This window comes from Centrocercus urophasianus, unplaced genomic scaffold (genome assembly GCF_019232065.1).
Source record: "Centrocercus urophasianus isolate 14NV4802_14NV808 unplaced genomic scaffold, USGS_Curo_1.0 seq_11, whole genome shotgun sequence".
NCBI lineage: Eukaryota > Metazoa > Chordata > Aves > Galliformes > Phasianidae > Centrocercus > Centrocercus urophasianus.
In genome coordinates, this window is record NW_024884253.1 from 77,858,791 (window position 1) to 77,881,007 (window position 22,217).

A 22,217-nucleotide genomic window follows, 5' to 3' on the forward strand; every position below is an offset into this window, starting at 1 on the left:
TACTCTGTATGTATTTTTTTTTTCCCCACTAATAACCAGCCATGCTATTCAAAAGGCATTTTTAAAAGGCAACTTTAAGACCTTGTACAAACACCATCCTCTCATTCATTCAAATCCCACATTTCTGCATATATGGAACAGCTCAGTCACTTCTTGTAACAGAGTAAGCACTATGACTAGTTAGCAAATTAAATTCATCCCTGCTTTAAAAACAGAAAATCCAAGTCGCTGCTCCAAGGGATGAAGTTTATTTAGTGAATCTATCATTTGTTCAACAACACAGTTAAATTTGCAAAGATGACTCAAATCATTTAAAGTTTTGAAAACCATTTAAGGCCAATGTAAACAGATTACAACTTTCCCAGGCGCAATGGAAGCAATTAATTCTGCAATGAACACCTCTCCTACACTACTGTGCTCTCTGGAAAACTTAACAGATGCATCTAATTATAACCCACACTGAAACATGGTGTTTCTGTGTAGCTACAATTTCAAAACAGCCGGAAGGCAGGGAAGAGCCATCCTGTTAAAGCTATGAGGCTGTTCCCCTGTAGGAAAGCATCTTCAGCAAAGCTCTGAGTTCCCAAGTCACATTGATGCAGAAAGTTCACCACTGGCAAGGTTCCCTTTGCGTGAGCAACCTCTTCTGCCATATAAAACATTTGGCAGATAATCCCATAGCTCAGTCCTTAGCACAAGAGACTGTGCCAGCCACTCCTCTACAGAATAAGCCCACGTGCACATTCATAGACCTCAGGGCAGACGAAAGGTTTCAGAAAGCAGTTTGCACTGAGAAGACAGACCTTGGGGTGAGTCTTTCTCAATATTGAGGAGGAATCCCTCAAAGACAAGCAGCTCTTATCCAGGTGTTCAAGGTGATATTTTCAACAGAGCAAGGAGGTAAAGAATGAAATAAGGGGCAGAGTTACATAGGATTTTTCAGTCAGAGGTGAGAGCTGAGATAGACAGGACAATGGAGGTAAGGACAGTGTGACTGTGAGGAGAATTAGCAATGGAAATGCTTCAGTAGCCAAGGCAAGAAGAAAAAGAGTATTCAATAGAATATCAGTTTCTGGAGAAAGTAAAGAATACATCTCTGAAATGCTACAAAGGGCAAACAATTGCTTTCAACTTAGAATAGGGAAACTGAGGCAGCAGAAAAAAAAACAAACAAGTCTAATCTGAAACCCACATCAGGTTCTGGTGTTGCTGCAGCGATAAGAAAAGTGTCTGATAAGTGTTTCTCAACCTTTGTTATCTCACAATGAAAATGCTTCCCTGCTTATACAGTTTTAGAATCCTCCAAGATTAACAAAATCCACTTTACTAAAATAGAAGCCCACCAGAAATGACCAACTTCTTATCACTAGGAAACGGACAATACAAAAACTCACAAATATGATGTCACTGTCCTTTCTCTGTTCTTCGGAAACTGTTTCTATTAGAGGAATCATAAGTAGGTCAGCTACTGCATTTTTTTGGCCTCCAAATTGCAAAATAAATGTTGTTTCAAGCAGTGATGGTTCAAGTTGTTACTAGCCTGTTGCCACAAAAACGTTTATAGAAATATTTCTGCAGTCAGTTTTGTAAGGTTCTTGTATGGTATTACCCTCACCGTCACTTCACATCCTACTCTGAGATGATTCAGTTCTTCCATAGGGATGTGGCCTTTAGGGCAAAATAAATTGCAAAGTCATGAGTCATAAGAACCTTTGAAGAACAGGTCAGGCAGACTATAAATTCAGCCTACCCACCATCTGAACTGCAGAAACCTTGGACAGACCCAGAGCAGCAGTCTTCCTCCCTGCACAAAATAAGGTACTGTAATTATTTCTAGAGATTGTTTATTTCATGTACTCTTGGGTGATGTTGACAAATGCATAGAAAAAAAGGCAGAAGAAATCTGAATAGAAAAGAACAAATACTTGAGGAAGAATTTTACTAAGATGGCATAGGTAAGGTCTAGAAGAAGCAAGTCTGAGAAATATGCAGCAAGAGCAACTTATTCTATGTAATTCTCACTGGCAGACATGTATATCATAGCAGAATAAGAACCACTGTGTTTGCTTAACTTAGATCATTTGTTCCTGTGCTCTTCAGTTCTCATGTACATCAAGACACAGTCAGTACATCTTTATGGCCATTCTGTGCAAACCAGAATAGCTCCTATTACATACCTAAGGCTCTCAGCTTCAACTGCAATGCAAAGAACAAAGAACAGCACTTATGTTCTACTGAGTAAGGAAATTTTGTTTTGCAGAACTGGGAAGCTAGCACCCTAAGACACAGTTTCAGGAAATTTTTGAAAGTTAAAAATGGAATTCAGGAAATTTCTTACCACACAGTAGTTAGAGACTGCTTGCCTAGTGTTTCAATATTTTCTTGTATCCTAAAGGAATAGAGTATTTGCTCACTACAGTTATGAGCACCAAAAGGCTCCTGCACCAGTAGTCATAAGAAACAATCTCTCAGCGTCTTCTAGCCCATGCACCAGTGAGTAACATTATCATATGTCACTCCAAGATACTGTAAAGAACAGTGCAATAAATGTCCTGATGAACAAATACAGAATGGAATAGGAGGCTGCTTTTTCTGCATCATTTGAGTTTGATTAGTGTCGTTGGTGAAATGGGCTATGCTACACTTCATATAACCTTTTAGTAGCTAATACTCCTCATTTTTCATAGAGACACTCTCTTCTTTCCATCTGTAAGATCCTTACCATATCATGATATTGCTTACATAGAATTCACCATATAGTTATAAATTGCATGCTTTTTCTTTTAGTACAACACTGCAATCACGTTATTTTGATGAATTTTCATTTGTTCCTCTTGACTGTCCCTTGCACGGATACCTGTCCTTCCAAGTGAACTTCTGCTGATCCAAGGAGAGTTCACTCATACACTACAAACAACACACATACTTGGCAGAAATGAATACCGTACCAGTGCTGACAGGTCAGAATGCTTTCATTCAGTTTCCTGAAGTCAGAGGAGAGCTGAGGAAAATACTGGCACAGTCTAGATTTTGCCTTTGGACATACACTGCCAGTGACTCTCAGTCATTCAAAGGATCACTGTGCTGCACTGTCAATCTTCCACAGTCAATAAGTGTTGAAAATACTTCTAGAAAACCTACAAATCATAAAATAAACTTCAAATACTGAAAGGAAGCCTGCAGACATATGGTAAACACAACTAATTCTTAGCTAATAACATCTTTCGTCCCTTTCTGTGCAGGTTCAGAACAATGGAAGCTTTAAATAAAGCAAACACAAGCTTTGCTCTTGACTTATTCAAACATGAGTGTCAGGAAGATGACAATGAGAACATCTTGTTCTCCCCTTTCAGTATTTCATCTGCCCTCGCTACTGTGTATTTGGGAGCCAAAGGCAACACTGCAGATCAGATGGCAAAGGTGAGTCTGAGAAGAGTTGATCTCTTAGAGTAACATTCTCTCTGAAAGAAATTGACCATGATGCATCAATGGAAAACCATATACAGGTCAAAAGACATAGCCTCCACTAGCTTCTGCAAACACCAAATGGGAGCAGTGGCACTAGTCACTGCAGACTCTCTCCTTTTAAATCACACTGTTAGAAAGAAGGGTTCTTTATCCCAAAGCTCAATAATTGAGCACTCACCAGTGAGAGAGAAACTTGGATTCTCCACCTGCCTTGCCCCAGAAAATTCTCATTTTCTGTCTCATCTCTTTGGAAATGGCCCTATGCAGAAAGACCCTTTGCTATATCTCTAGTAAGTTTTGAGCTTTGCTAACATAAATCTACAAACTCACAAGGTCAGAGAAGAAACACAGGGTGATTATACAACCCCTTCTTTTGAGTATGTATTTTACAGGAAAAATCACCTACTGAAGTTCCTAAACTCTATTTGTGCAAAGTTCACAGCTTCAACAGGCAGCAGTGAGAACAGTCCCAATGCAAACATGGTTACCTAGCCTGTACTGCAGGAGAACTGGTGAACTGGCATCTGCTAAGGCACGAAGCTGCATCGCCTGCTAAAGCAGCAATCCAACTATTGAGCTACAGGACAAATGAGGACCAGCAGGGTCACAAAGAAAGGAGAGATCTTCTGTCAGGAAGAAGGGAAAGCAAAACAAAACAAAAGGCTTCTGAAAAAATGTTCCAAGGTTAGATGTACAGTTTTGTAGCCTGGGTAAGGTGCACATGCCCAGAGGAAGGCATGTAGGGTATGAATCTGCTCCCAGTGTTTTCTGACATGTAGTGGGCTCTCCGTTCACACCTATGCTTTGGTAGTTTCCACCTTGAAATAACTGGCCCTTCCCAGGTATAATCCTGTGAGTACAAGGGCCAACTTGAAGCAGGCAAATTCCTCTAGAAATACCAGATACAAGAGAGTTCTGCTTGCAACCCTCATCTAAGTATGCTCAAGACATCTTGTACACAGGGGTTCAAAAGTAAAATCTGGTGTTGTCTTTTCATCACCAGACCTATGACATCACTGAAAGTTTTCACTGAAACAGCAAATTTTCTGTTACTGCATTGATTACTGCAATTTCCACTATAGGTACTCTACTTCAACGAAGCTGAAGGAGCCAGAAACGTCACCACAACTATAAGAATGCAAGTCTATTCCAGAACAGACGAGCGCCTATCAAATCGCCGTGCCTGTTTCCAGAAGGTAGATCACCAAGTCCAATGATCACGTAATGGTCATGGTAACACATTCCCTCACTTTTATTTTGTCTCTCTGCTTGCCTTCCGTAAATGCAGTATACACAACTATTTGGTATAGCATCCTGTGATACCTTCATCTTATGCAATATTTGAGACATGTTTCCCATTTTTAGGTAGAATTGCAAAATTTAACCTCGAATTTGTGAAATCTGAAATGTAATGATGGGGCTATTCTCTATCAATGGATCTCTTGATCTTCTCCCTTCAGCTTTGAGGAGAGGTTTCTTTCTCTCTTTTTTTTCCTCTTTCTTCTTTCTTTTTTTTCCTCTTTCCTTCATTCTTCCTTCTCTTTTTCTCTTTCAATCTTTCCTTCATTCTTTTCTTCTTTCTTTCTTTCCTTTTTAACTATCACTGTTCAATAGCTAGTTATTTAGCAACATGTTCTTTGAACAGGCACGGTCCCTATCTCAGAACAAATCAAAACAATACTACTCTCCCACACATTTGATTGCAGCATCAACACAACAGCAACAAAAAAAAACAACTACAGAAGTATCTTTTACAGGCTACCTGTGCTTGATACATTTCAGAAATTAGTTTCTATTTCATTTGAAAGTTTAGTAAATAAACTGGCATGTTGGAATTTCCTAAGGTAGACTTTGCAATAAATCTTAAAGAAATGGAAACTATCGTATTCCTGAGATATTTCGTTGACAGACTGGCAGGCATCTTTTTTCAAAATAGACTTAATTTAAGTGAGCAGAAAATTTGGAAATCACACTCTGAGTGAGTAAAGCCATTTTTCCTCACTGACAATGCAGCCACTGTGGTAAAAAGTTCCTCTCCCTACTCTTTCCCATCAGTCTTTTTTCTTTCTGTGGGTAAATCATTTCCCTGAAGTCTATCCACAAAACCCCTGTGGCAAGTTCTGATAAATGGGAACTTGGGTCTACAGCCACGGTGGGAAGAGTAATTTTGGGGACTACACCAACAACCCATTTACACTGCATGAACAGAAGATGGATTGTTTCTCATGAGTAATGCTTGTCTGAACTGTAAGAACTATGGAGCACTTTAGGCAGTGAAAAGAAACTGTTCTAACAGCTTAGAAATTTAGATGGCTGTTCATGCCTCTGATTCTCTTGTAGTAACAAGATGAATACAACACAGGTCCAGTTTTTTAGTTCAATAATTCACAGCTTCATTTCCTCAAGCTGGTTTGACAGTTTGAGTCTGCATTTGTTTAATCCTATTACTTAAATATGAAGAATTTATTGCAATTACTGCAACAAAAAGCATCTGCAAAATATGACTATTTAGAGGAAGGTTAAAAAAGTTAGGGGAAAACTTACCACATAATTAACTTTTATAAATCTTACCAGGAGTCACACAGCCAAGTCTTCATGTATAGTTTAGCAATTACATTCTGTCTCTCTCTTTGATGTACTTGCTTTTGCAACCTCCATTTAGAATCCCTTAAACATTCTACACAGTTTAAGCTCTTACAACTTGCACTCCAGGGCTCTTACAGAGTCTATAGCATTGTGAAACTTTTAGTAAATTCACGTCAATCTTTTTATATCTGAGTTATTACACATCTTGCACTGCAGTACAGTCAACACCACCTGAATAGTAATAGTTTACATAGAGCTGCACGAGGAACGAATTTAGAAATTTTGAAATGCATAACCCTTATTTCCTTGTCTCCAAGACAGAAATAGGCAGATCAGGTAACATCCATGCTGGGTTTAAAGCACTCAACTTGGAAATCAACCAACCCACTAAAAATTACCTGCTCAGAAGTGTCAACCAGTTATATGGAGAAAAGTCACTGCCTTTCAGTAAGGTACGTAGGCCATTTATTCATGTTATACTGCGTGTGTCAAACTTTATGATCTACCTATGACAACAAACAATAATAACTTATATACCTTCAAATATTTTCATTACATCTGCAAATTGTGTTATTATCTCTCACGCACACTTCCTGCGAGGTTCTTCTTGAGAATTTAGATATCATGATTTTACTTTTCTAGGAGGTGTATTTAATTTGTGTGATTCACAGTTGTGGCTAGGCAAAAACATTTAAATTATGCATTTCCAAATTAAAAAAGTACTGTGTTCTTCTGACAAAATGCTGTAGCCTGTATAATTTTTATTTGTTCTCTCCACTTGGCTATAGTTATTTGTTGGCATTTACGTGGCAGGCAACAAACATAAGACAGATGTCTCTCTTCCACTGCAGGAATACTTACAGTTAGCCAAGAAATACCACAGTGCAGAACCACAATCAGTTGACTTTGTGGGAGCAGCAAATGAAATCAGAAGAGAGATCAATTCCAGGGTTGAACACCAGACTGAAGGTAAGCTCAACCATCTCCTCTCCCAGTTCTGAAGGAAGCAATTTTAGTCATGAACAAATTCTCTGTGCCCAAAGGGCCCAAGGCAGGTAAACAATTTAACTCAGAAAGGGAAATCAGAACAATTTTGCTGAAGTAATCATCTGCTGGAAATGGAAACTGGAAAACCTTAGTAAAATTATCTTTCTCCATTTGAATGGGAAAGGAATGTGGCTTTCTCTATAAAAACAATGTTGTCGTGTATTTGTGAATAATCTCAAGCTAGAAGCATGCCAAATCAACACTTCAGATTTCCTTATTTCTTCATTAACTATGCCAACATTTACTCTGAAACAGTAAAGGTGCACAAATATGTAAATGTTCTTTGGTTTTCTGTAGGTAAAATAAAAAGTCTGCTGCCTCCTGGATCCATAGATTCACTCACCAGGCTAGTCCTGGTAAATGCACTCTACTTCAAAGGAAACTGGGCAACAAAGTTTGATGCTGAAGAAACCAGGCAAAGGCCTTTCAGAATAAATACGGTATGGTAACATACTGCCTTATATACCAGACTGCAGGTTGAAAAAACAGTGAAAAAGATGGAGGAGATAAATTCCTGCCATTCTTTAAATCCACACTGCACTAAAATTAGAATGTTTAAAACATATGTTATATCCATAACAAATCCATAGAACACCTTCAGTACAAAGATTGCACACACATGCTAGCACCCAAGGCACAAATAAAATTAACATAAGCCAGCTTGAAACAAACTTCCACACACCTCTTAAAGCAGGAAAACATAGATGTGTATAAAACTGTATGAACTAGTTCTATATATTTTCATTTTTAACCATACAATGAATCAGAGTGGAACAGAGCTTCCAGTAAGTATGTATCATCCTAGCTGGCTAAGATAGCCTTCTTAGCCTCCAAGTGCATTCCCAGAAGAGAGGGACACTCTGTAGATCCTACAGCTTCTCTAAGAGCCACAGGGATGTACCTCCCCCATGCTATTCAATGTAGTCTTTTACTGTTCTGGGTATAAATAGCAAGCTTTTCATTTGATTTTTTGCAGCATACAACTAAACCAGTGCCAATGATGCACCTGGCTGATAAATTTAATTGGACCTACGTAGAATCAGTCCAGACTGATGTTCTTGAACTTCCATACGTCAATAACGACCTCAGTATGTTCATCCTGCTGCCACGGGATATCACTGGCCTACAAAAGGTAAAGGGTAACTGTAAGCTCAAACTGTGTGAGAAACAAGAATGTTTTCATGCATATCCATGGTAAAACATTAGGTTACAGCCTTATTTCTAGGAAGGAAGGTTTCCTTGAAGGAGGCTCAAGGAAAAACAAACCTCAAACTTGCTCAAATGTTATGAAATTGAACCTCTTGAATGTTTTGTTTAGTTTTCTTTTTAGCTCCTGGCAGGTGGCACTTCTGTGCTTTCTAATGTTGATCAGTGCTGGAAATATGTAGCCCAAACCCAACAAGACTGGCTCTAACTCTAGCTGAAGAACAGTGAGGACAGAAAGACAGTTCTGCTGACTGTCTGTACTGACTCAGATGGATATTATTACAATTAAAAAGAAGAGCACAACCTAGACACCCTGCATTACTTTCTATGATGTTCAGAGCTAATATACATGCACACTGCCACCTTCTGTAAACACACTGAACCCGACTTCAGATAGTAAACTATTGTGAAATTCTCATTTATATTAATGGGTGCTTTGTAGAAAAAAAAGTTATTTTCACTAAATTCTAAGACATACAGAAAACAGAAATGTGAGCACCAAGTCAAACAGACTACTGTTACTTGACGGTGATGTTGTTTTACAAATATTTAACCCCTCTACATTTCCTGATGATCACTGAGAACAGTTCAAATGCTGCACTGGCATACAGTAGAGCAAAATATTCCTTCCTAGTAGAAAATATTTCAGAGTTGGCAATTCACTAATGGTTTTTTGTACTTGAAAAGTACCATTTTTTTCTACAAAAAAAGGTACAAAATTTTCGTAGCTTGAAAAGTTCTTAAATAAAAATACAGAAGAAATAACCCTTAGGGATCAGTTTTTTGAACACTGTGTAACTTTTCTGGTTCTCTTTTCAATTAACTGCAGCTAATAAATGAATTGACTTTTGAAAAATTGTCTGCATGGACCAGTCCAGAATTAATGGAGAAAATGAAAATGGAAGTGTATCTGCCCAAGTTCACAATAGAAGAGAAATATGACCTGAAATCTACTTTGAGCAAGATGGGGATAGAAGACGCTTTCACAGAAGGTCAAGCTGATTTCAGGGGAATGTCAGAGAATGCTGACCTGTTTCTGTCACAAGTTTTTCACAAATGTTATGTGGAAGTCAATGAAGAAGGCACAGAGGCAGCAGCTGCCAGTTCAGCATCTCTAGCATCACGAAGCCTTGGTGCTGCAGTTTTTTTTGTAGCAGATCACCCTTTTCTCTTCATTATCAGACACAACAAGACCAAGTGCATCCTTTTCTTTGGAAGGTTCTGCTCCCCCTAGAAAATCAACTGTTAATAAACAAGCCCTTACAACAACGATGTACACAATGTATGCCACGAAGAGCACCTCAACAGACTGTGAACTTTACCATAATTTTCCTGCACTATTGACAATCTCTGCTAGAAGAGAGCTCATATTAAAAATAACATGAATTCAAGCCTCTAATTCATTTTCCTTTATAAGCATATTATACAGCACTACAAAACACCAAACTGCACACTGAACAACATGGATGTGTCTTTTCAGTGCTTTCCAAACCAGAACTGCTACAATGCAGAACAGACAAGGCTGATCTAAAACAGTACTTCCCGATACAATTCCTTTTGCACATAAGAAGAAAAGAAGCAGGAGAAACTCATTCTTGTATAAAGTTGTCACACCTCTTCAAAGCTAACTGTCCCAGGCCACCTCTACCACAGCCTTTTCAGTTTTAAATCAGCTTCACAACATAGCATGGCTGGTAATGAAACAAAGCTGCAAAATCCTCTGTGTTGCTGGTACTGTCGGTTTGCTCTTGCACACAAAGGAGCTAACACATGTACTTTCTAATCTCTGACCCTCATAAATTGGCAAATACCAAACAATGCAGAACCAGAGTTAAATAAAACACATACCTTGAAATGCTCTCTTTTGTCCTAACCTTTAATTCATTCAACACTGTTGCAGCCCAGCACTGCTTTACACTCCTTTGCCACTTATTTTGCTGCTTGAAGGCAAGACCAACTGGGAGAATCAAATCTGTAACGTTAACTCCCCAAGTGCTGTCTGAAAGATTTCATGCAAATTCTTCCCTACATATTCACTGCTTTCACAGCTCTTACTCCTAAGGAGGGGGAATTCCCAATCAGTCATGCACATCTAAGAACACAAGTGTTGCTCCTACTTCTCTGAATTCAGAATGGTGAGAAAAGGACCGGGCCTCTTCACAGCACTTGCACACACTGACAGCATCTCACTATAAACATCCCTTCCCACGAAGGTAGGATACCTTTTTGCTGGCAGAGAGAGGAGTGTTGACTGATGGTGGGTCTTTTCTGTATTATTCCATGTGGCCAGGCTCCTTTGGGAATGGGAAGGAACATAGGGAGAGTGTTGCGAAGCAAATGCTCTATTGTATCCTCACAAAGCTCCACAAGCACTGCCTTCTGCCTCAGCTGTGAAACATATCACAGGATCTCTATGCTCAGAGGCGTTTCTGACATGTCCTGCTTCACCTAACAGAATGGCTTCATGTCCCAAAGGAAAAGTCACTCAAGGACTACCTGATATTTCTCAGGAATAAAGACTCAAAAGTCATACCTGGGAGGCCAACGAGAAACAAAACCCCAACAGTGCGCAACCAAACTCAGAAACAAATGCCATCCACCTTTTCTATTTTAAGCGTAGTTGCAAAGATGAAAGAATGAATGTCCTGTTGGCAATGCTGGATCATTACCAAAGGCCAATGGCAACCAAATTAGAGGGTGAATCTTGCATTGAGGAACAACATTTTCTCATGGTAAATAGCACACACTGGGAATAACTGCCTAGAAAAATTGAGGATTTCCCATTCAGGAAAGGGCTGTAGCTGACCTAATTTACCTGTGGGCCTGCTCCAGGCATGCACTGGACTATAAACCAGCTTCTGTCTTGTTTCTGTCAACATCCATTCTACCTTAGCACCTCAGTTTCTCATCCTCTCTGGCACCTGTGCAGCTTGACTTACAGGGGCAGTTAGCTTGCTTGCTTGCTTGCTCTCAGCTTATTTCTTTAGCATTTGGAATCTCTCTAGCTTGGCCTTTTCCTCCGATCAATCATTCAGTGGACTTTTCTTCTACTCTGAATTTTTTTAATAACCTTTCTCATTGTACTAACATCACCACTTGTTTAATTTCTGACATTTCTTCACTGCCTTGCATAACACTGATTTCTATGACTTTTCAGAAGACTTGACCCACACTGTTCCTGTAATCAGACTTACAGCAAAATGCTTGGCAAACCATAGTTTCCTTCCCTCCCTCTTCTTTCCTTCCCTATCCCTTAGACTCTTACAGATGTTGCCACTACCTTCCCCTTCTCCTACCCACCCAAGAGCAGCCCTGCTGTTTTCTGGGACAGCAGAGTGACAACTATCATATTTATCCCTGCTGTATTTTTTTCACTCCTTCCTTGCTCAAGTTCTGCCAGTGGGGCTGCTTCAGTTCTTGCCTTCCTCCATGGCATACAAGTACCGTGCACTCAGTATTTTGCAGTGTTTCTCTGTTTCCCAGCTATTCCCAGCAATTAGATTTTTTCACCAACACAAGAAGCAAGGTGTTCAGCCTTACATCTCCAATGACTTTGCCTCTGCCTGTGCTCCCAATGATCTTCACTCTGAAGCTTGACTCTAAAGTCAAATTCAGTCTGTAAGCTCTTGACATTTTACGCTGATGCATCTTATTCATAGAATCATAGAATGGCTTGGGTTAGAAGGAACCTCAAAGATCATCTATTTCCAAGCCTCCTGCCAACGACTAAATCAGGCATTAGATCAGGCTATTCAGGGTCCCATCCAACCTGGCCCTGAACATCTCCAGGGATGGGGCATCATAGCTTCTCTGGGCAGCCTGTTCCACCATCTCACCACCTTCTCAGTGAAAACTTTCCCCAACATCTAATCTAAGTCTACCTTCTTTTAGTTTAAAACTATTCCCCCTCGTACTATCACTATCTACCCATGCAAAAAGTTGATTTCCCTCCTTATTTATAAGCTTCTTTTAGGTACTTGAAGGCTGCTATCAGGTCTCCCCTGATCCTTCACTTCTTCAGACTGAGGAATCCCAGCTTCTGCAGCCAATCTTCATAGAAGAGGTCTTCCAGTTCTCTACTCTTCACGACCCTGCTCTGGACTCGTTCCAAAAGGTCCACATATTTCCAGTGCTAGGGCCTCATGCCTGGACACAGCACTTCAGATGGGGCCTCATGAGGGCAGAATACAGGGGGACAATCACCTCCCTCTCCCTGCTGGCCACCCTTCTTTTGATGCAGCCCAGGATACTGTTGGCCTTTCAGGCTGCAAGAGCACACTGCTGGCTCCTGTTAAGTTCTTCATCTGCCAGGATCCTTAAGTCCTTCTCAGTAGGGCTACTCTCAATGAGTTTTTATCCTAGTACAAATACACATCTGGGATTGCTTCTGCACAAGTGCAACATCTAACACTCGGCCTTCGTGAACCTCCTTATGTTCACATGGACCCAATCCTCAAGACTGTCCAGGTCTCTATTAAAAAACAAAGAGTCATGGCTTCACAAGGCTGGAAAGTTGGACCAGTCCTACAATACCTGCTTAAATTCAGAAACCAAAACCATGCATTCTGGTTCATCTAGTAATCATTTTACTACATTTATTTACTTTAAACAACAGGCCAGTTGTCTTCACAACACCAGAAGATCATTGAAATGAACGAGTGAATTGCTTTGCTGTCCTCCTACTGACAATTGTGGTGTAACAGTTAAAATGAGATTATGATCCACTTTGTTCCTTTGAAATGCCTAAAACAAAAATGTAACAAGATGAACAAGGAACTACAATGTAACAAGATCAACAAGGAAGACAAAACTGTATGAGATGGTTTTGGGATTCATTAGAGAGAAGCTTTGAGTAGGCGGGAACAGAATTGACATCGGAGAGAAGGAAAGGGAAGTGCAAACTACTATATTTCTAAATTTATTCACTGCTTAACACGCAGACACAAAACCTGACAGGACAAGACTCAGGTCTTCTCTCTCACGGGATCACAGGTAAGCATTTAAACCAATTTAAATAATTTTTCTGATCTTTTTTAAATGGTTATCTATAGCCTGCTTGACAGTGGAAGTAAAACGTACCAGGGTTATACTGTAGTCATTTCTTATATATGCTTTTCTAGATGTCATGCCTTACAGAAAATGAATGTGTGAGCTAAGGAAAACAGTTGGGAGCATAACTGATCACAAGAAGGAAAATCTTGTCAGGACAGTAGTTGTTTTACTAATTAAAATATTCAGTTTGATAAAGGAGTCTCATACTTCAGGTGTATGAATACATGATCAGGACAGCGACTCAGAGGGTAGAGTAAGACAGGTTTCTATCCTGATGCTCATTTGGTCAGGTTCTCCAAGGAGAGAATGTCACTCTATGGTACAGATTTGGTATAGACTCGATAACGACTGCCTGAAAAACTAAAGTGGTTTGATAGCCAAAAACTTGATGAATATCTGTAGACTTCAGAGACAGACCTGCAATTTCTGCAGTGCCATTCAATAAACATGAATCTTTCTTTACATAATAATAACAACAATAACAACAATATTTTCCAGTCTCTCTATCAGAAAACACCATAAGAAGGTACTACTGAACAGGTAAGTTAAAGTTTGGAATGCTCATAGCTTATACACATAGATATTTGCCAGTTTCTGAGGAAAATAAAATTGCCAGAATGTAAAGAAGAGACTGTAGTTAGACTCTGTGAATAAAATGGTAACACTCCAAAAGCAAATAACAACTTTGTCATACATTATATTACCTGAAATAGGTTGCTAGCCAGAAAAATTCCATAAGCCCAAGAGTTACACCTAAATACATTCTCAGTATTAGCTCCTAATTCTACCTAGATCCAAAATGAGGTAGTGAAAATCTCAGATGTCCCATGTATGAAAATTACTTAAACTTCCCTGGGAACATTACTTTGATAAAGAGTTAGGAATGAAAATGAACAAAACATGCAGCTTACAAATCTACACACTTTTGAAAACCAAAGGCAGAAAGAAACATGAATAAAAGAGCAGATCTATAAAAGAGGACACATCTATAATGATCGGAAATTATGAGATGGATAACAAAAACCTAAAAGGAATTGCTGCTCCCAGCAGGTGGCACATGTATGTACATGTAAGTGTATGTGCAGAACATACAGCTAGGCTATTAGTTTCAAAAGGTACCTATGCACTGCATTGCAAATGTAACATTTCTCACTAATACGCACTGCATACATCATTTTAGACACTCAAATACTACAGTTCTGTCTGTTGCCTCTTTCCAGGCTGTAGCAATGGAACAGGTTTCAGCATCAATTGGCAACTTTACAGTTGATCTTTTCAACAAGCTGAATGAGACCAGTAGGGACAAAAACATTTTCTTTTCCCCTTGGAGTATATCATCTGCTCTCGCCCTGACATACCTGGCTGCAAAAGGCAATACAGCAAGAGAGATGGCAAAGGTAAGTAGCTCTGTGAAGCTATGATGCTCAACACTGCCCAGTAATTGCTATTGGGATGCCCTGTTCCATTGTCATAGGGAAAAACTACATTTGGGTTTGCACAAAAGCACTGCTATTGCTGAGTGCAATGGCTGTGGAAGGGAGTTCAGCCTTGTAACGCGCAGACAAAAGTACTGTGATGATGTTTACAGAGGGCAGCAACACTATTCCTTGTTACTGTATGGGATTTACATGTACTACAGCTTCAGTGTCCCCCCAGTTAGATCAGAAGATAGCACAGTGAGTTATCATACGGAGCCAAACAAGACAACCATTTTATCTCTATTAGGTTTTAGGTTGTGCAAATTCTTTCATGCCAACTTCCTACCTCTGGAAACTCTATTTGCAGGTTCTTCATTTCACTAAAGGTGTGGAAGCTGAAAGCTCTTCTGTGGCCAGACCTTCTCGGGGGAGACCGAAAAGAAGAAGAATGGTATCTGTTAGACCTGAAATCACAAGATAAGAATTAAAATGTCTGGAAACAGTTTTAAGAGTCCACTATTTCTTGTTCACAGCTCTCTTTATATTTAAAGTATAAAACCCAGTATTACTTTGCAACACATCCAATTTCAGTTCCTTTCACTCATTCAGACTCAAAAGTATAGAAGCACAAGTCACTGAGATAGTCTGGAAGGTTTGCAATATGGTAAATCAGTTAATCAGGTCATAAACAGAGCCCTGCAAACTGCAGCGGTGGCAAATTTGGAAAGATAAAAAGAGAGAGGAACAGAAATTCCACCCCAACATCTATCCCTTAGCGTGTTTCAAAAACTTCATGCAAAAAAAATGCAACTGGTAAATGTACAGTTTCTCTTTCCAAGGACCCTGAGCATGAGCAAGCTGAAAACATCCACTCTGGATTCAAAGAGCTCCTGACAGCCTTCAACAAACCCAGAAACACCTACTCACTGAGAAGTGCCAACCGTATCTATGTGGAAAAAACCTATCCATTGCTGCCTGTAAGTTGAATGGTTTTATTTCAAAGAGGATTAAGAAAAATTGCCAAAAAAAAAAAAGTTTTGCACTGTATTCATTGTATTCACTTGTTATTAATAGAACAGTTTTGAAGCTGTCCATAAATGCCACAGATGACGAGTCGTGGTTTCCAGATAAACTTCACTGAAAAATACCATTTGGGCTTCTCCCAGTTTATAAGAATGCATTTGGCTGTAATGCAGGACCCCTTTTCATGCAGTACAGCTTTATCACTAGGAATCTCAATACATACAATTGAAAATGAGATATTGAAATAAGCACATCCAGGAGATGTGCACAGTCTTCTTTCCTTCTCCAAATAAAAGTGGGAATGACAGAATAAGAGAAGGGAAATGTTTGTCCTTTGGTTATTTCTTAAACGTTAACTCACTGCTCAATAGAGAGCAAAAGGCTACATTCTGCAGTTGCCTATGCGCAAAAAGTTAACAAGAAGTTCAACAGCTAACAAATTACTTTCTGGACTACAAAAATATTGTACAATACAGAATATTTCCTTCTTTCTTTGTTTCTTTCTTTTTATATGCCATTTTCCAGACATATATACAGCTCAGTAAGAAATACTATAAAGCAGAGCCACACAAGGTTAACTTTAAGACAGCACCAGAACAAACCAGAAAGGAAATCAACACCTGGGTGGAAAAACAAACAGACAGTAAGTTGAGCTCAACCCCAACATCCTTCCTCTTCCTGCTGCCCTCGTTGGGACCCTGCTCTCACACTTGTGACTGTAGCATCCAGGTCATGCCTTCTGGTATGGGCAGTAGGTGGCTGTCTGCTTCCAGTTGCTTGCCATGAGACTGTGGCATTTCTTGAGGCAGAAGCCAATTGCAGTCAGCTAGCCAGGAGAACAGGGCAGCAAACATCAAACAGACTAACTGGCTTATGGCACGGAAGTAATTCAGGGAGTAGGGCACTGAGGCTTGCACTTTTTCAGTAAGGAGTTGAGCAGAGCGGATAAAGAATCAAAACATTCCCTCACTTTGTTACACTGGAGTACAGTCTGACTTTTCTGATTTTAAAAGGTAAAATCAAGAATTTGCTGAGTTCAGATGATGTGAAAAGCGTGACCAGGTTGATTTTGGTCAATGCCATTTACTTCAAGGCAGAATGGGAAGTGAAATTTCAGGCAGGACACACATCTATGCAACCCTTCCGCCTGAGCAAGGTAAGCTCCTCTGGTGTCCTTACAGCAAGCAGACTGCACACTGCACCTACTGTTACCATCTTTTATTTCATCCATCCTTTAGCCATTCTTTGGTAAACAGACTCTCTGAAAAGTTGTTTACAGCAAAATGTGTCAGTGGTCAGCTCACCAACATTTATGGAAATTAAGATGCTGCTCAGGCAAAGGATAACTAGATCCAGATGGAACACAGTTTCCAAAAATGCTACAGTCACTTAAAGCCTTTCTGCAAAACTGAGGTATAAGGGCTAGATTGTAAAAATCAGATATTGAGAGTCCGTGCTTCCTGGACAGGAACTGCATGCCATGCTATGGATGAGCACAGTACCCACACCTCTGTGCTGCACAGTCCAACTGTGAATACAGCTGCAGCAGCACAGCTCCACTGGATGGGAGCATGGCTGAGTGAGATTAGAAGTAATGTTGCCATAGAGAGGAGATCACAAAAAGGCTGCATAACATTTATCCTCTTACACCAGAGCTGTTTCACTGCTGTGGTGTTGGGTGGCTGTATGCCATGAATGCTTCCTCCCCCTAATTCTTGCTGATGTTTCTGGCTCCCTTCCTCTCTCCTCTGTGGGCTGATGTGCATGCTCTGGGGAAAAGACAAAATCAGTTAGCTCAGTCCCCAGCAAAATACTCTGGGACAAGAGACAAGATCAGCAATACTGTCCAGTCAAGAAAAGCCCTGGAAAAAGAATGTCAAATCTCTGTTACAGAAACTGCTTCTGAAAGTTTCCTCTATACAAGGAATTCCTTTTTTCAAGGAATAATTTCTAACTGATAAATAAATACCTTACAGAATAAGTCCAAGCTCGTGAAGACGATGTACATGAAAAATACATTTCCAGTTCTTATCATGGAAAAAATGAACTTGAAAATGATCGAACTTCCATATGTGAAACGTGAACTCAGTATGTTCATCCTACTTCCTGACGACATCAAAGATGGCACTACTGGTCTCGAGCAGGTAAAAAGTTATGCTACATCCATTCTGTATCACCACTCAGTCATCAGAACAAAAAGGACAGACTGATGACCATATGGCCCTTTCTTTCTTCTGCAATTAATTTGGCAGAAGTAGCATTCAAAAAGTTGCAGCATTATGCATCACATTTGCTTTGCAGCCTGTTCTCTGGTCATCAGTGAAAGCAATTTATATTTCGTGTTTTTCAGCTGAATGTTAAATACGCCATTTAAAAAACTGTTTTAAAAATTGATTAAAAAAAAGACAGTCATAATTAATGATTGGTTTATTAATTATTGGTTTATCCTTGCCACCATTAAATTCCTCTTATTTCTTAAACACTAGCTGGAAAGAGAACTCACCTTTGAGAAGCTGTTGGAATGGGCTGATTCAAAGAAGATGACAGAAACTCTTGTGGATCTGCACCTGCCTAAGTTCTCTCTGGAGGACAGATATGACCTCCGTGATACTCTGAAGAACATGGGCATGACAAGTGCCTTCAGCCTCAACGCTGATTTCAGTGGGATGACTGATAAGAGGGATTTGTCTATTTCCAAAGTCATTCATCAGTCTTTTGTTGCAGTTGATGAGAAAGGCACTGAGGCAGCTGCTGCTACAGCTGTAATTACAACACTCACAAGTACAGCTATCAACTATGCTCTGACATTTAAGGCTGATCACCCTTTCCACTTCTTCATCAGACATAACAAATCCAAAACAATCCTGTTTTTTGGCAGACTCTGCTGCCCAGTAGAATGAATTATTCCTCACTCCCAAAGTTCACTTTTCAAAGGAAAAACATGAACTGTAGTGTTAAAAGCTCAGCCTTCAACCATATAGCCATAAGTACTAGAAGTATATGTCTTTTTTCTTAAGTGAGGCAGCACCCAGACACCACCATGTGCCTCAAAGACTGTCTCTCTATTGCTTCTTTCCATTACATTAATTAAATTGCCTTTCATGGAAAGCAAATGCTTGATGTATAATTGCTAACCTCTGTTCACCTTGCATTTTGTCCTTATTTCTCTGAATGCTCAAGGCTGAGGTTGATAAGCATCCCAAGCAGCAATAAGACCAAGAAAACTACAGCAACATCCCTTATTGCTACCTCTTATTGAAATGTGATCTAAACAATTCAAATCTGCTTTCTATTTTCAATTTAATGTAATTGTATCTGTTTCCTGGCCAACATCTGCACAATTTCCTTGCTACCTGGATCACTGATAAATGTATGATTTGTAACTCACGAGTGGCTTTCAGCTAAGATAGTCCTGGTATTGACAGAAACACCAATAAGATTTTTATGCATGCTTCACTTCATTATTTTGCCATGATCTACATTTACAATAATAAATGAATTTGGAACTGTGTTTGTGCTATGCAAGATTCTAACTCACCTAGCTCCTTTAGAGCATCCTATACAATGAATGGCTGACACACATTTCTGCTCTTGCTGTTTCAAACCAACCATCACATCACCACTAATGACAAGGTGCTGAAACACTCTAATAATTAACCAGTGTCTTACTCCCACTACATTTCATACAACACTGAAAACACTGTTGTTCAACATGTTATCCTATTCATTTACTAGACACACCAAAATAAATCAAAACCTGTGATGAGATAACAGAGTTAAGGTATTTGCCCGTTCTTGTTGAGCATCTTCACCAATAATTTAGATAAAGGAATAGAGTGCATCCTCAGCAAGTCTGCTGACAGTATGAAGCTGGGAGGAGTGCCTGACAGGCCAGGAGACAGAAATGCCATTCAGTGAGACCTGGACAGGCTGGAGAGCTGGGTGGAGAGGAACCTGATGAGCTTCAACAAGAAAAAGCATAGAGTGCTGCACACGGGGAGAAATAACTGCATGCATCAGTACACATCAGGGGCTAGCCTGCTGGAAAACACCTCTGAGGAGAAAAAGCTGGGTGTCTTGGTAGACAACAGATTGGCCATGAGCCAACAGTGTGCACTTGCGGCCCAGGTGGCCAACGGTATTCTGGGGTGAACTGAAAAGAGTGAGGCCAGCAAGTCGAGCGGGATGATCCTCCCCATCTACTCTGCCCTGGTAAGGCCACATCTGGAGTACTGTGCCCAGTTCCAGGCTCCTCAGTTCAAGAAAGACAGGGAACTGCTGAAAAGAGTCCAGCGGAGGGCTGCAAAGTTGATTGGGGGCCCAGAGCATCTCCCATAGGAAGAAAGATTGAGACACCACAGACTGTTCAGCCTGGAGAGGAAAAGACTGAGGGGTGGATCTCATCATTATTTATAAATATCTAAAGTGCAGGAGTCAAGTGAACGGGCCCAGACTCTTTTCAGTGGTGTGCAGCAAAAGGGGCAGCGGCCAAAAACTGTGATGCAGAAAATTCTACAAAAACACTAGGAAGTACTTCTTTATTTTTAGGGTGACAGAGCACTGGAACAGGCAGCCCAGAGAGCTTATGGAGTATCCTTCTCTAGAGATATTCAAGACCTGCCTGTGCTTTTCTGTGCAACCTGCTGCAGGAAACTTTAGCAGGGGGTTGGACTGGATCTCCAAGAGGTTCCTTCCAACTCTTACGATTCTGTGATTCTGTGATCTGAACTTTCTTTCACTGTAAGCAATCAGTTTTCCACTTTCAACCACTGCTTATTGCACTGTCAGCCTCCCTTGGAAGGGGCTGAAATAAAAGTCTGACCAGAGCAAATAGCCCAAAAGAGTGGCTTTCAAACATCCACTGCTGTATTAATAACATCAGTTTCTTCCATTAGCTTAGGAGGGCAGCAGCTGTGCTTTCCTTTGCCTATAGGAATCGCATAAAGTTTTGTAGCCATTATGATATTCAGCTACCACATGTGACAGAACATTATTTCAAGCAACAAGATCTGAATGCTGGAGGGAAGTACTGTACAAACATTTACTCTTAGCAAAATTCCACCTGTAATTACAGCTTACCCTACACCTCAAGAAAAGGCAGTCTATTTGGAAACACACCTCCACCCAACGAAGTATATCTACACCTTCTCTGTACACCATGCTGCTTCTAAATTCAGTGCTCTCCATCACCTGTAACCCCCAGCTCAGGGTTCAGCTGTCTGTCACTGAGGACCCACTTTGGTTCAGCCCTGCTGCATGCTACTGACTCAGCTTTACAAAGAAATGTACTAAGGTGTGGAAAAGCACACAAGTGAAAACTACACAATAAAAGTAAAAACACAAAGAAGTTATTGTCAGGATGGAATAGTCAGCATAGCAAGGACTCGAGGATAAATGCTTGCATATTTAATTAAAAAAAAAAAAGTTAAGAATTGGAATTCTCCAGTTTGTTCAGGTCCTTCTGAATGGCAGCAAAATCCTTCTGGTTGGATGGTGTATCAGCCAAGTTTTGTACTGTCTGCAAACTTGGTGAGGGTGATGCTCTGTGTCAGCATCCTGGTCATTAATGAATGTATAAATAGTACTGGTGTTAACCAGACTTGCCTTCAGCTGGGCTTCGTGCCACTGATCACAACTCTCTGGGCCTGGCTGGGCTCACTTATCCATCCCATCATTTGTCAGCCTGGCAGGCTTTCAGGCAGCCTTACAGGAAAGAGTATTAAACGTAGTTTCTAAAGTCAAGGTAAACAACATTGAGTATTCTCCCCTCATCAAAGAGGCTAGCTGGCTAGCTGCCTCATCCTAGAAGGCAATCAGGATGGCTAAGCATGACTTCCCCTTCATATATAAATCCTGACTACTCTTAATCTCCTTGTTCTTCATGAGTTTCATAGTAGTGTCCACCTCTGTGGTAGACTGACCTCACGACAAGCAGAAATGGCAGAGAGAGTGTGCAATAATAAAGATAAGGAATGTTACAGTGCTGGTGTATTTTTAGCACTCGAGGCTTGGATGCAGAAAAAATCCAGCAACAATACAACCTATTTTAGAACTAAAATGCAAATGTATCAATACTTTCTAAGGTTTTTATTTTACCATCAGTAACTGGAACAAGAAAAACCCTTTTTAAATATTATTTATACTCCAGTCACTCACAGGTCTATTGAAATCACTGTGATACTTATTCTCCTTTCCTCTCTCGTAGGACAAGGCTGAATGGAACTTCCCACAGAGTAAAAAACTGGACTTAGTCCAGCACTGATTTTAAACTGTACTGTTTTTTTAACCAGCGTAAGTGTGAATGCCTAGATGTACCAAACTACAGAGTAAACTGATCACAGGTATAGGAGTACAACAGAATAGACAGAAAGACACAACCTCACATCCACACTGAGAAAGCTGGGGATGAAAGGTGAC

General features: G+C 40.1%; 2 protein-coding genes across 5 annotated transcripts; both read left to right on the forward strand.

Annotated features, from left to right (window-relative positions):
* The first annotated feature begins 1,568 nt into the window (after positions 1 to 1,568).
* LOC122154963 (serpin B10-like) lies at positions 1,569 to 10,588 on the forward strand. 3 transcript variants are annotated; one of them, XM_042808592.1, is made up of 8 exons: positions 1,569 to 1,818; positions 3,243 to 3,420; positions 4,551 to 4,664; positions 6,372 to 6,506; positions 6,906 to 7,023; positions 7,399 to 7,541; positions 8,078 to 8,233; positions 9,137 to 10,588. In XM_042808592.1, the coding sequence occupies exons 2-8, from the start codon at positions 3,253 to 3,255 to the stop codon at positions 9,539 to 9,541; spliced, it is 1,239 nt and encodes a 412-aa protein (XP_042664526.1). In that variant the 5' UTR covers positions 1,569 to 1,818; positions 3,243 to 3,252; the 3' UTR covers positions 9,542 to 10,588. The 3 variants fall into 3 exon arrangements, with proteins under 3 accessions (XP_042664526.1, XP_042664528.1, XP_042664529.1); XM_042808594.1 differs by lacking the exons at positions 1,569 to 1,818; positions 3,243 to 3,420 and adding an exon at positions 3,992 to 4,152; XM_042808595.1 differs by lacking the exons at positions 1,569 to 1,818; positions 3,243 to 3,420 and having other exon boundaries at positions 4,584 to 4,701.
* A 2,010-nt stretch (positions 10,589 to 12,598) lies between these two features.
* On the forward strand, positions 12,599 to 19,263 carry LOC122154964 (heterochromatin-associated protein MENT). Of its 2 annotated transcripts, XM_042808597.1 has the most exons (9): positions 12,599 to 13,299; positions 13,858 to 13,899; positions 14,580 to 14,756; positions 15,145 to 15,228; positions 15,617 to 15,754; positions 16,326 to 16,443; positions 16,814 to 16,956; positions 17,777 to 17,944; positions 18,287 to 19,263. In XM_042808597.1, the coding sequence occupies exons 3-9, from the start codon at positions 14,589 to 14,591 to the stop codon at positions 18,698 to 18,700; spliced, it is 1,233 nt and encodes a 410-aa protein (XP_042664531.1). In that variant the 5' UTR covers positions 12,599 to 13,299; positions 13,858 to 13,899; positions 14,580 to 14,588; the 3' UTR covers positions 18,701 to 19,263. The 2 variants fall into 2 exon arrangements, with proteins under 2 accessions (XP_042664531.1, XP_042664530.1); XM_042808596.1 differs by lacking the exon at positions 13,858 to 13,899.
* The last annotated feature ends 2,954 nt before the right edge of the window (positions 19,264 to 22,217 follow it).

Excerpts from the sequence above, each read along its gene's own strand:
- LOC122154964 (XM_042808597.1), top strand. The coding sequence starts at position 14,589 with ATGGAACAGGTTTCAGCATCAATTGGCAACTTTACAGTTGATCTTTTC. Across the intron at positions 16,444-16,813 it reads GGTGGAAAAACAAACAGACA|GTAAAATCAAGAATTTGCTG; the intron begins GTAAGTTGAGCT and ends TGATTTTAAAAG. Across the intron at positions 17,945-18,286 it reads GCACTACTGGTCTCGAGCAG|CTGGAAAGAGAACTCACCTT; the intron begins GTAAAAAGTTAT and ends CTTAAACACTAG.
- LOC122154963 (XM_042808592.1), top strand. The coding sequence starts at position 3,253 with ATGGAAGCTTTAAATAAAGCAAACACAAGCTTTGCTCTTGACTTATTC. Across the intron at positions 3,421-4,550 it reads CTGCAGATCAGATGGCAAAG|GTACTCTACTTCAACGAAGC; the intron begins GTGAGTCTGAGA and ends TTTCCACTATAG. Across the intron at positions 7,542-8,077 it reads GGCCTTTCAGAATAAATACG|CATACAACTAAACCAGTGCC; the intron begins GTATGGTAACAT and ends GATTTTTTGCAG.